The following is a 12,272-nucleotide window of genomic DNA, read 5'->3' on the forward strand; positions in this document are numbered from 1 at the left end:
TACCTGCGTATTTTCCTTTTCCCCTAGGGCACGAAACGAAAGCTGGTTTCCTGTCCTCGAAACATTCAATCCGGAGAGACACTTAAATCGGGACAAGGAGTCTAAAATTCCTGAACTCTACGAGTCTGGCTTTTGGTTTTGGCCGCCGATCGTGCCCTGGATCTTACCTCGCAGTCGATACTGTGTGGACGACTGTTGCCATGACTTTGGCTACCTTTCGCCATTTCTCCTGCATTCAGCTGCCGAGTTCACCCCCCGTTCTGAAGGAGTCTCTGAGCTACTACGAGATCCCCAATGAATCTTCTTTTTTGTAGCGTGGGCGCCGAAATATAGTCCAAACTTGTAATTTCCAACCAGAGAAATAGCCGTTTCCAAATACTATAAGTTCGCTGAAAGACCTTGATATGAAACAGCGAGTCCAGCGTTAATGATAGTATTCCATGCATTGGCAGAGGAAACGACGCCACCGTTCGTCAGTAATGATCTGTTAGATATTTCTGAAACGGAGAACTTCACTGACGAATAAAGAGGATCACCTTGGGTACTAACTAGATCTTGATTTCTGGAACTTGGTTTCGTGGGTGCTACTCTCACACATGATTGGGCAAGGATCGGGAATCTGTAAGACATTATGCAGTCTTGTACACTATCATTCATTCCCACCCATCAATGGAGGCCCACGGTTCGTCTAGCTCTCCATGTACCGCCTGCGAAGGGTCTCGAGGTCCAATCATCTTCATCATGCTTGAATAAAACTCGCGAAAACTAAAGTTTCCGGTGCGGACAGAAGACAGTATGAAAGGAATCTATTGCTGCTTGCCTTGCCAATAAAGAAAGAGATAGAGATAACAAGAAATTGTAAGCAAAGAAGAGACTACAGACACAAAACCTGCATAGGGAAGGGAGCTCTCGAAGCCTGAAAGACCGACCACTCTCCACCCGTAATAGATCATCAAGATGCCATGGAGGAGGGTGGTCAAAGAAAAAAAGTTAAAAGTAAGTTGGAATTCTTCTTTGTCATCCCATCCACAATCATCCAGTCATGAACGGGGAGTAAATTCCCTCTTTACATACCTGCGCGTGGAAAATCAATTAATCAAACAACAGGCCCAGGAAGAGTGGAGGACGTACGCGACTTCTGCGCGCGAGTTTTGACCCGCGGGGCACGCTCCGAGGCAGAATGGTGGCGTTTCAAATTGTCACCTAGTAGCAGACACGGTTATAAAAACAGCAACTACGACAGACAAACCAGAACTCACGCTTGCTAGGAACTCGAGCATTCGAGAAAGACCTGCGGCGTTGGTATGTTGCATTCGAAAGGCAGGAATCCTTAGCCGAGCCACAGCTATCCCAGTCAGGGTCGGGTTGAGAAGCCGCAATGCATGAGTTGTATGCTGTGGAAATGGTTCAGGTCGGTGACAGCTTCGTCATAACGACTGTGCTTACTGTCCATGCATTCATTCGCATCATTGGTTCCGGTGGAGGAGGACTCTGCGGCGGAAGATGTTTTGGTGGTGCTGGTGGCAGTCACCTGGGTCACTGTCGAAGATACGACGGAGGTTGCGGAAGCAGTTGACGACGAGGATACCGATGTAGATGTCACAACAGCAACGCTGGTAGACGTCGACGAACTAGCCACAGAGACGCTGGCCGAACCCACTTCGAGATGTTAGTCGACACGGATATTAGATTAAGCCGGTAACACTAACCCGAGGTGGTCTCAACGGCGGAGGTGGTACCGGAGACAGCAGTGGAGATAGCATCCAAGGCGGCGGTTGAGGATGCCCCAGAAGCAGCTGTAGATGAGGCAGCCCCTGCTCCAGGAGTCCAAAGGGCAGGTCCAGGGATAGTGTAGCTATAAGGATATGTCAGAAACCTTTTATAGACTCGACGCGCATGGCTGACCTATCGAAAGTAGTGTACATGTTGAAGGTAATACCAGGGTCTGTTCCAGCGTACGCTCCTGGGAAGGACACCAAGTATGATGAGTCGGGGAAGTCGGAACCAGATCCAGTAACTTCAATCTGGCTACAACCAGGATAGAATTGAGCGCCTGGGTAGGTTTCAGCCTGGTGAAGGGCGATACTGCAGATGGGACGATCAGCAGACGTTTTGATTCAAAGCTGATAACACGAACATTTCATGACGGACAAGGTATTGTCCGGCTTGCAGACCGGAAGGGATGGTCCAATACCAAACGCTATCCTGCTCGTCGACCATGATGTCGGTGGCGGCCCACTTTCCGTCCTCGTAACCAGCTTCATCTACTTTGAACCACACAGCACTACGTTGTAAATGTAACAAATTGAGATGAACGCTCCAATTTCTATATCATACGACCAACTCACTCGGTACCAGGTTCCCATGAAGTAATGTTGCTACCGTCGGGAACTTGAGCCAAGTACGTTATGACAGGCCCCTATAAACAGTCTTTAAACCGTGCTCAGTAATCGATGTGAAATGATATTAGCTTACCGCGTGCGAGGTGGGCCAGGTGGTCCAATGCATCTCGACACTGGCGCCATCTTCGACTGTAGCATAAAGAGCAGCAGGTGCTGTTCCACCGGTGTTGCAACGGAGGTCATCGCTAGTGACATCCTCGATGGGACCGTTACCAGGAATGACGCGCTCAATGCGATCCGGGACAGGGTTAGTGTACGGATCGCTGTACGGAAGGTACCCAGTGTAGTTTATTCCACCATAAACGAAAGTCTCCACATATCCATGCGCACGAACACTGGTCAGGAGAGATAGGGCAACGACCAGCGCGGCGTTGGATCGAAGGGAGCCCAGATACGACATTCTGAATCGACGCGTTGAAGAAGAGGGAGCGTAATGAGAACGACTGTCAGTAAAAAGAAGGAGGGAGAAAGGAAAGGAAATATGGGGAAGGAAACAGGTTTGTGTGACTCTCCAGGTAGGCAGCACTAGGGTTTATAAAGGCCAACCGTTCCATCATGTTTCCACCCACGACAGACGGCCGAGCCAAGGTGACGAAGCCAAGACATAGATTCTCCGTAAATTTCGTCACATTGGTACCGACGGCCTGATGCGCTTGCATTATCGTTGAGTGATTTGTGCGTTATACGAGTCCATTTTGCCGAAGTGAAATGTGCTTGGGTACGCTGTCGTCACGGTTGCTAAGTGCTTCCCGTTAAACAGGTAAGTACGCTATTATAAGCTCAGGAGCCAAGTATACTTAGATAGTGATACGAGATAACCTCTGAAGCTGAATCTCGGCCATATCAGACGTGCTACTGCGGAGCACCGCGTTGTTAGTCTATGGGGTCCGAACAGAATGGGGCGTGGATTGGAGAGATTTTTGTTTATACACACTCGTGATCCGCATGGCTCCATCCTACCTGGTGCCTATGTTCCTGGAAATATGAGCAGTTACTAGGACAACTATCTTGGGTCGAGGGCCCCGTCTACTGAGACGGAGCGAATTGCGGCATATTGTGGCGAACGTTTCAAGATCGAAGTGGATCAACTCTGGGAAAAGCTAGGAATTACAACAATCTAGAGGTATACGCGACTTCTGCGTCGAAGAGAGGTTTTACGGGAGACATCTTGAGAATGTCAATGGACAAATAAGTTAAACTGTTGAGCATAAACCTCACCGAAGCTTCATTTCCACTTCGTTAAATACTTCTATATGCTTCGTGATTTTGAATCCTAACTTTTCAAACAGTTGTATACTGGGTAGATTGGTCTCGCCGATTCGAGCAACAAGAGAGGACAGTGGAACTGGTAGAGGCGAGGACTTCGGGAAAGATGCCGGTACCGAAGACCCATCTGGAAAGAATTTGTTTGCCGTCGCGTACTGAAGGATCAATTGGAGTGCTTCTAAGGCAAGTCCATTACGTCGATAAACTGGCTCTGTGGGATATAGTATTAGCGAGTAAACCATAACAGCTACGGAATGCAATCACCAGCAATCATGATCTCCACTTCAGCCGCGAATTCATCCTCGTCCTCAGGCGCTCCATTCAAGAAGATGTTGACATCTCCAGCCATGGCAAGAGACAGAATCCGAGGATCCGAGGGCATCACATCTTTCTGATCATCAAGAAGGGGGTCTGGGGGTGTTCCCAGTCATTATTAGGTCGGACCTATCCACCAGACTGGCCGGGAGGGTACCTCTCTCGTCTCTCGCCAGAATGATGAACGTCAGTTTATCGTCGTCTGCCCGCCACTTTCCTGGAGAAAAGGTAAGCCTTACGCATATAATCAGACAAATTACAATTACGCTGCATGTCAAACTCTTCTTCCAGCGTAAGTCTTTCACTTGCCGTGAGAGATCGCAGTTCGTCGTTCTCCATCCATGCATGATATTTCTGAATAACGAGTTAGTCCAGGACACCAATAGTATTAGTCGTGTACTAACAGCAACGTGGCCTTCTTCATAAGGAACAAGAACGACCTTTCTCCCTATCAGGACGGTCCTTTCGTTTGCCTTCATCGTCGTGATGGTCATGCACCAGGGGAAATCGGCTATTTCCGGTTGTTGATGCCACGTGACTAGTTTTAACACTCCGACACGGGGAAATGTTTACCAATTCCGGCAGCGGGTTTTCGTCTTTTCCTTCCCCTCAATTTTCTCTTTCATTTCCCTTTTGATTTTCACCGATTCACCGCTGTTCACCTCCTGTGTGTCTGGAAAATGTCGTCGAGTTTGCCCATCAGTCCTGGCTCCAACATCACCGCGCCAACGCCGCAAAACACCCCTTTGCAGCACGCCCCATTATCGGCAGGATTATCGCGGCCAACCGTGCCAGATATTACCGAGGATAAGGAGGATGATGAAGAGGATGAAGTCGATGGCAACCCGTTGCAGAACGCGATGCTTGGGATGGTTCAAGGCAGGCTCGCTGACCTCGTCGGCCGGAGCTCGGGTTACATTGAGAAGCTCCCTGTCGAGGTCAAGCGCAGCGTCGAGGCCTTGAAAGGTGTACAGATCAAGCAGAATGAACTGCAGAACAAGTACAAGCGCGAGTGCCTTGAGCTTGAAAAAAAGGTATTGCTGCTTTCTCTTTCTCAGACAGGCTAGTGCTCACTTTTTATCGCTAGTACCTTGAGCTTTCTAAGCCTCTGTACGACCGTAGAATCTCTATTATCAAGGGCAATGCAGCCCCCACAGAGGAGGAAATAGAAGCTGGAGAGAAGCAATCTGCTAAGGATGACGAAGAGTACACCCCTCTTCCGAAGGACGCTCCTGCCCCGTGTGCCATCCCTGAATTCTGGCTGACCGCTCTTCAAAACCATCTCGGCCTTCAGGATCTCATTACTGAACGCGATGCAGGCGCCTTGAAGCATTTGATCGATATCCGTCTTTCCTACCTCGACAATCTTTCTCAGCTTGACGCCAAACCTGGTTTCAAGATCACCTTTGTCTTCAGTCCGAATGAATTTTTTGAAAACGAGACGCTTGAGAAAACCTATTACTATCAGGCAGAGGTCGGCTACTTTGGTGATTTTGCCTATGATCGCGCCGTAGGCACCGAGATCAAGTGGAAAGAAGATAAGGATCTCACGAAGGAGTTCGAGATAAAGAAGCAGCGCAATAAGAGTGTGTATCTATGTATTATTCAAGTTCATTTTTCCTCACGCTTTCGTCTCTTTTACAGACACAAATCGGACTCGCGTCGTTCGCAAGGCACGGCCTACAGAGTCGTTTTTCAACTTCTTTTCCCCACCGACGCCGCCCAGCGAGGATGCTATCGCAAACGGCGATATAGAGGAAGAAGAACTAGAAGAGCTTGAAGAAAAGGTTGAAATGGACTACCAGATCGGCGAGGATCTTAAGGAGAAGGTCTGTCTCGGTTCAATAACTGCACCCGCATCCATCGATTGATGTGCCGTAGATTATTCCCCGCGCCATCGATTACTTCACCGGCAAGGCCCTCGAGTACGACCTCATGGAGGGAGATGATGATGATTTCGAGGACGAGGAGGATGATGACGAAGATGACCATTTCGATGATGACGTATGAAATATTATCAATGTCGTTCCCGCATGCGAAAACTGACCTGCCTGTGTTTCATAGGACTCGGATTCTGACGCGGATGCGCCTACCAACGCGGCCAAGCGCCGTGGTGGTAAAGGCCGTGGTGGTGCTGGGGCCGGAAATGTCAATCCCGAGGAATGCAAGCAACAGTAGTTGATTGTGCTACTTTCGCTTTACATCGTTTCAATCTCAATCGGTCGGGCGGATGTTATCAACCGTCGCATTCTTGCTGTTTTAGCTGTTCAAACCAATCATGACGTACGAATACTTACCTACATTACATCTTCAGTTTGTTCTTCTCTGACCTTGTTAAAGGAAAATTACCGAATGTTTACTAACGAATTATATCTTGTGATCGTTCTAGTAACAATACACAAATGCTCATTGACGTTGTCTGCTACTTTTGGATGCCATATAGCACATTGTTATCCTAGGTGGACTAGAGCGGCGTTGAAATCCGGGCTAGTACGACGTGAGACCCATTCAAGTCTTGTTCCACCGCCATGACTGCGCTTCCTCTGGAGCTTGTACAGATAATCATACCCGAGGTCTGGTACTCTGATAAAATAAACTTCATGTTTACTTGCCTCCGGATTAATCAAACGTGGAAAGCTGTATATGCCCTATCGTTTCTCAGGATTTATACATCACCAACCTCGACTAGCTATGCGACAGCAAAAAATCCATCATCTCTCATGACTCCATCCTCGGGGCTTAACCGTACCATTTCTTGCTCTGTCAGCAGAGCGCTCCAGATGTGGTGAGGATCCGGGGATGTCCAGTCAGCTATAGCACATGCCCAAGGAGCCGATGAGGAATGCTCTCGGAATGTACGGTGGGAAAAACGAACACGCCAGGTAATAGAATCTCAGGTATGTAAACGGCTGAAGCACTTTGCCGGGCCATATCAAGACGCGGCCTCAATTGGGTTCACTTCGGTAGTCACACCTGATCTCCATTACTGGTTGGCAGATATATCTTTCAATGACATGGGCAAGATGGCTGTTTTTCATTCATCATGATGGACACTGGCAGTGAAACATGGACCCCCCACTGCTCTGTTGAGGAAGGTGAGTTTTCCCAATCACCACGACATCGGCATGCTAATTCGAGGAAATACTAGCCGATAGAATACTCTCAGGACCAGGGAGCTTGCTCGAAACTGAAACTGCGTGAGTACTCATCGTCAGGCCGTATTATTTCGGGCTAAATGCGATGTAGACCATTGACGGGAGGGACTTGAAGGTCTGGAAGAATCTCTGGCCGTCCCTACGACGCCTCTTTTTGCATTCGACCAAGAAGCACTCTGACAAAACTTATATTGTATATGAGAAAGAGCGTTACACCTTCCAGGAGACATTGGAGAAGGCAGTCAAATGCGCTGCTATCCTCAGAGATGTTTACGGCGTTAGGAAAGGTAATGATGCCTTGTTAGATTTTGGCCCTGCTCAACGCTCACGTTCGTCATAGGGGATCGAGTAACGATCTGCTCTCACAAATTGTCCGAATTACTTGGTCATATTTGGGGCTTGCCGTGCATTCCATCTCTTTCTTTATCATTCAAATCCGACCACTCATTGAATCCTATATCACAGACCTGATATGCTTACAGAGGCCCTTCCTCATGATGCTCATCATAGGTACCCCAACAATCTCAATATTGTGGCACTAGACTAGCATGGATATGGGGGAATGTTGAAATATATCCATTCTGTATACCATTTCCTTATCATTTCTCCGATCATCTGTTCTTACTTACCATATTTATCCTACTCCTGTCCTTGCGATCAGTATATAGACTCGCCATAGTTACCCGCATACCTCAGTCATTCTACGTGCGCTGCGCCCAACTAAGGTATGTATATACATTACCATGACCACTATAGAATTACTTACATTCCTTACCGTGCAGATTACTTATGAATATCCTTTGCCATTGGTACAGTACTTTTCAATATAGTTGTTCTACGTTCACTGTGCCCGACTGAGATTACTTACGAATATCCTTTGCCATTAGGTATCAGTGGCTTGGGTCCCTTAGTTTCATTCTTTATGCAACATATGAGCCTTCATACATCCATTGACTCCGATTGGAGCACTGTTGAGGAATAGGGTCGAGTGGACCAAGAAAATGAGCCAAAAGCTCAGTGGTGATAGACTGATACGTGAATCGTGACTCTGAACAGGTAAGCTGCCTGGCGCTAAACAAGTTTCCTCGGAGGTATTGGGCGGTATTGATCCATACGCTGACCCACCCGATAGAGAAGGCTGGATCACCGGCATTACCGACGGTACCGTTTCTTCCAATCGACTTCCGCTCGCTTAATCATGGGCACTCAGTACCCATTAATCAGAATATCAGTAGTTTGTTTCGTCACTATGACGGTGACTCTCAGAAGAATTTCCCCGTAAAGGCCTCCAAAAACACCCTCATCACCTTAGCTGCTCTTCGAATATGACTAGGACTTCCAGCGACTTTTTTGTAACTAATTTTACTCTTCAAACGAACACGACTGGTGTCCCACTCTGGGCAACTCTGAAGCGCTACACCAAAGCCAAGCCATCTGAGAGGATCCAGTCAGGATCTGTGCCCATTTTTGCGCACAGAGTAGGATTTCGTGAGTAGTTCACTTTGGCTACCCCTCCATCTGACAATACAAATATGATCTAGACAAAGAGCAGTGGAGCCCACTATCAGCCATCTGTTCAAGCTCGACAAGCAAAACACTATTCGCGAAGCTTGGACAGTGGATTGCCAGAACCATGGCGAAGCTGCCATTCTCAATGAGAAAGTTCTCGTCGAACGCCCTGGGGTGTTGTGTGAGTACCTCCGGTACTGGCATCCCCACTTTGTTACTAAACTTTCCCCGCTAAGCGATCTACGACTACGCTGACGCCCTGGTGACTCTTCGCCGTGATCTCTTAGGAGAAAGCAATCTGGAGTACAGCCGAAAGGACATATTCGTCCTCATCGGTTATTCCGCAGGCACCGTAGCTTAGTAAAAACTTACCTCTTGAGACTTGCTCGTTGTCTAAATCTTTACAGTGTGACGGCGCCGGCTTTTTTCAATCCCCCAAGCAACATCATGTTTGATTCACTTGTCCTCGTTGAGACGCCGATCCACCACCCGTCCGCAGAGGTCCATCATACCGCAATGTACAAAGCCTTTGCTACCGTCGACAACCGCCACGATATCTGGACTAGCCGTGAGGCCGCTAAAGCTTGGCTCGGCAAGCGTTTTCCCTGGAAAGTTTGGGATCTAGAGGTCCTGGATATCTATGTAGTGAGTATCGGGCTGCCGGTTTTCCTCTCTTTACTCATCGTTGCCCAGAACCACGGTCTACGTCCGCTACCGACAGCCTTCTATCCCGACAAGACCGATGGAGTTACCCTAAGCGCTACGTGGGTGGACGAAAATGCGGCGTACTCAAAAGATGGCGGAACCTCGTTCACAGCGCTCCGGAACTTGAACACACTCTATAGTGTTGTACCGGTGCATCTAGTCTACGGTGCCAAGAACGATCTTATGTGTGTGAAGACATCACTCGTTAACAACGTCACTCACAGCCCCTCCAGGTCGCACGGAATCCAAGACTCGATCATCGATGCCGACCAAGGAAGGACCTTTGCTTCTATAACTCGAGTTCCGGAGACCGGACATTGGGTGAGTCCCCTGGGGGTCGTTCTCGTGGCGAACAGGCTATTGATCGCAAACAGGTGTTATAAGAGGCTCCGAAAAAGATGGCGGACGCATTGTGGACGATTCTGGCTGCTCCGATTCCATTGCACAAGCTGTAGCTGGATGAAGTTGCTGTATCTTCAAATTGTCCTGTCGGATTAGAGTACTTACCTGCAATCTCTGGATCGGCGCAATATATCATTTCGTGGATCTATATAAATATCACTGCACAGTAGAGTTCCTGCGCAGCGACGAAGAGTCTCATAATTATGCGACGGATTGTCTCGCCGCACTAACGATGTATCCGCCAGCCTTACGCTGACGCATTACAGCCCGCCCCAATTTCAATACTTCTTGCTTCCTGTCCTCGGACCATCCATGGAATCTTAAGCACCTATGCACCTGACATCACGACCGTCGTGTAATAATCTTCAGGCCCAAGGACCGGAACCTCTCCAACTCCTCTTTGTGCGCTATCTCAAAAGAATACGGCAGCATTACCTTCCTCAGCTGTGCCACGCCTTCTCGAATCATTGAACTATCATTGTTCGACTCTTCATCCCCTTCGACCCATCCTCCGAGGCGCGAATCTATCAGTTCTAACACAACCGAGTCTCTTGGATTCCAGTTTAGTTGCATTAGATTCAGACACGTCAGTGCGGGAAGTAAGAAGCAATCTCCATCAAGGGGATGGACGAGCCCAACCAAAAAATCAGAGATAGGGATAGGACCGCTCTCCTCGCCGTCAGAGGTGATGCAGAGTGCGCGTAGATGAAGAGTCACTTTGCATAGCCGAAGCAGCTCTGCGCTGATTTCAGGTGTATTCGCAGTGATTAATAGCGTCGTGAGATGACACTGTGAACGATCGATAAGGGAGATGAAAGGATCGGCTTTCGGGGGAAGGGCCGTAGAAAGGACGCGAAGCCCGGGTAGCTCGAGCTTATCGAACATTGCTTGAAAGTGGCTGTCATTGAGTTTCAAACGCGCACGGAGATTACGAAGGGTGGGCACTCGAATTGTTCGTCCCCCGAGAGTGTAGGGAACCCCGCCCTCTGCCTCTGGAAGCAGGGTTGAGTTGATGCGAACGTCTGTGATGGCGGTCGCACGCCGCAACACCTCCAGATGATGGCTGCCTTTCCTTCTACCGCCGTCTGTGTATTCTATAATCTGAGGCCAGGGTATGATAAAGGACCGTACGATGTCCTTCCGCCCACTGCCGAGGGAGATCCGACGCAGCTTCGGCGCAAATTCGAATATATTGGAAGTAGAGATGTCTTGTTCCCCGCGCGAGCTTGTTCGTATAGAAAGGTGAATTTTTTCAAGGGATTCTAGGTAGCCCCTAATGGGAGCAAAATGAATGACTGCGCGAGTGTGACATTTCAATTCGAAGGTCCGCCACTGCGAGCAAGTGGAAAGGAGTAGCGGCAGTATCATATCATAGCTGGTGCCCAAACGTCCCTCATCTGGATCACAAGTTGAAAGAGTCAGTTCATGACGACCTGCTCTGCGGATTTGTTGCCCTAGAGCAAACGAGGCTCTTTGTTGGGCCATGCGCGTAATAGGTATGTGCTCCATATCGATGCGGAAGCAAGCCCAAATCTTCTGGAACGACAGCGCAACGCTCCTCCAGCGCCTGCACACCTGAGACAGAATCCAAGGTTGACCTCGCATGTTGATGGAAAAAAAGAGAGAATTGACATCGGCCCATGAACGACAACTGGCCAAAAATATTTCACGCAAAGAGTCGTCCGGTAGTCGACGAATGGGACTGTTGATGGACTTTAAGTCCTGGTTCATGACGAGTGCCTCCTTCCTCTGCGTCTCCACCAGCGCCAACTGCGCACGAAGGCGCTGCATCTCATTTTCAATTATTGACAAACGTTCCGAGCTCCGAGCCAGTAAATCGCGATATGTAACTTCTTCGGCGGCCAACAGCGGGCGATTGGTGGAGAGTAGTTCCTCTACTCGCGCATTCCGAATGTAAGGAGCATGGTCTGCTTGTGTTCCTCGAGGGGTAAGACCGCAATGAGGACAATGGCAGGAATATTGGTCAACATCAGAGTCTGGAAACACTAGATAAAGTTAGCGTTCCACTCTTTTGATATCCTGAAGCAACATACTTTCTGGAGAAACGAGATGAGTGAAGGGACACGGAAAGGTGTGTGCTGTGTGCCGCTGGCTTGCGGCCCGAACACTGCCACCATGCGAGATCATTTCCCGAAGGCGCAAGTGATCATTGCAACTAAAAGCCGAATTTGGCATGCTACGGCATCTCCAGCTTTGATGCCGCTGTCGCTGAACCCGATTCTTCCACGTTCAAATACAGTATCCATTCCTCTAACATTCCTATTGACGCTCTGAGTAAATAGGACACTTTGACTGCCATTTCCAAGAATTGACCTGAAGTATGTTATGTTGTGATGCTCTAGGCTATGGCTAGCTTTGATTAGATTCATGCCAGCTGGCGGCGCAGCCGCCGAACACACATTGCAAAGACTTTTACATACATACTAATTTCTGTATCTCGGTTATATTCTCCCCACAGCTCCGCACACACACAAAGCTAGTCCTGCCTAGTGCAAAT

At 48.7% G+C, this 12,272-nt stretch overlaps 6 protein-coding genes across 6 annotated transcripts; 3 read left to right on the forward strand and 3 right to left on the reverse strand.

Annotated features, from left to right (window-relative positions):
* Positions 1-1,704: 1,704 nt before the first annotated feature.
* BT62DRAFT_908276 (glycoside hydrolase) lies at positions 1,705-2,802 on the reverse strand (the record flags this gene model as incomplete). Its single annotated transcript, XM_043183701.1, has 5 exons — positions 1,705-1,855; positions 1,906-2,085; positions 2,138-2,284; positions 2,349-2,419; positions 2,476-2,802. 5 exons carry the CDS (start codon positions 2,800-2,802, stop codon positions 1,705-1,707), a joined length of 876 nt encoding a protein of 291 aa, XP_043034884.1.
* Positions 2,803-3,221: 419 nt separating this feature from the next.
* Positions 3,222-4,462, reverse strand: BT62DRAFT_955894 (uncharacterized protein; the record flags this gene model as incomplete). The annotated part of the gene is made up of 6 exons (XM_043188353.1): positions 3,222-3,569; positions 3,621-3,879; positions 3,933-4,079; positions 4,141-4,200; positions 4,250-4,337; positions 4,364-4,462. The coding sequence occupies 6 exons, from the start codon at positions 4,460-4,462 to the stop codon at positions 3,557-3,559; spliced, it is 666 nt and encodes a 221-aa protein (XP_043034885.1). The 3' UTR covers positions 3,222-3,556.
* Positions 4,463-4,663: 201 nt separating this feature from the next.
* BT62DRAFT_908414 (NAP-domain-containing protein) lies at positions 4,664-5,993 on the forward strand (the record flags this gene model as incomplete). Its single annotated transcript, XM_043183707.1, has 4 exons — positions 4,664-5,017; positions 5,071-5,569; positions 5,628-5,812; positions 5,865-5,993. 4 exons carry the CDS (start codon positions 4,664-4,666, stop codon positions 5,991-5,993), a joined length of 1,167 nt encoding a protein of 388 aa, XP_043034886.1.
* A 518-nt stretch (positions 5,994-6,511) lies between these two features.
* Positions 6,512-8,334, forward strand: BT62DRAFT_1080119 (uncharacterized protein; the record flags this gene model as incomplete). The annotated part of the gene is made up of 4 exons (XM_043179552.1): positions 6,512-6,556; positions 7,230-7,425; positions 7,479-7,523; positions 8,195-8,334. 4 exons carry the CDS (start codon positions 6,512-6,514, stop codon positions 8,332-8,334), a joined length of 426 nt encoding a protein of 141 aa, XP_043034887.1.
* Positions 8,335-8,942: 608 nt separating this feature from the next.
* On the forward strand, positions 8,943-9,973 carry BT62DRAFT_486103 (uncharacterized protein). The gene is made up of 2 exons (XM_043181134.1): positions 8,943-8,955; positions 9,018-9,973. The coding sequence occupies exon 2, from the start codon at positions 9,095-9,097 to the stop codon at positions 9,848-9,850; it is 756 nt and encodes a 251-aa protein (XP_043034888.1). The 5' UTR covers positions 8,943-8,955; positions 9,018-9,094; the 3' UTR covers positions 9,851-9,973.
* Positions 9,793-11,868, reverse strand: BT62DRAFT_486056 (uncharacterized protein). The gene is made up of 3 exons (XM_043181133.1): positions 11,809-11,868; positions 9,860-11,760; positions 9,793-9,807 (listed from the first exon to the last, which is right to left on the reverse strand). Coding segments are annotated over exons 1-2 (1,665 nt in total). The 5' UTR covers positions 11,810-11,868; the 3' UTR covers positions 9,793-9,807; positions 9,860-10,096.
* Between the last annotated feature and the right edge of the window lie 404 nt (positions 11,869-12,272).

Source organism: Guyanagaster necrorhizus (assembly GCF_019112545.1).
Source record: "Guyanagaster necrorhizus MCA 3950 unplaced genomic scaffold BT62scaffold_38, whole genome shotgun sequence".
Classification (NCBI taxonomy): domain Eukaryota; kingdom Fungi; phylum Basidiomycota; class Agaricomycetes; order Agaricales; family Physalacriaceae; genus Guyanagaster; species Guyanagaster necrorhizus.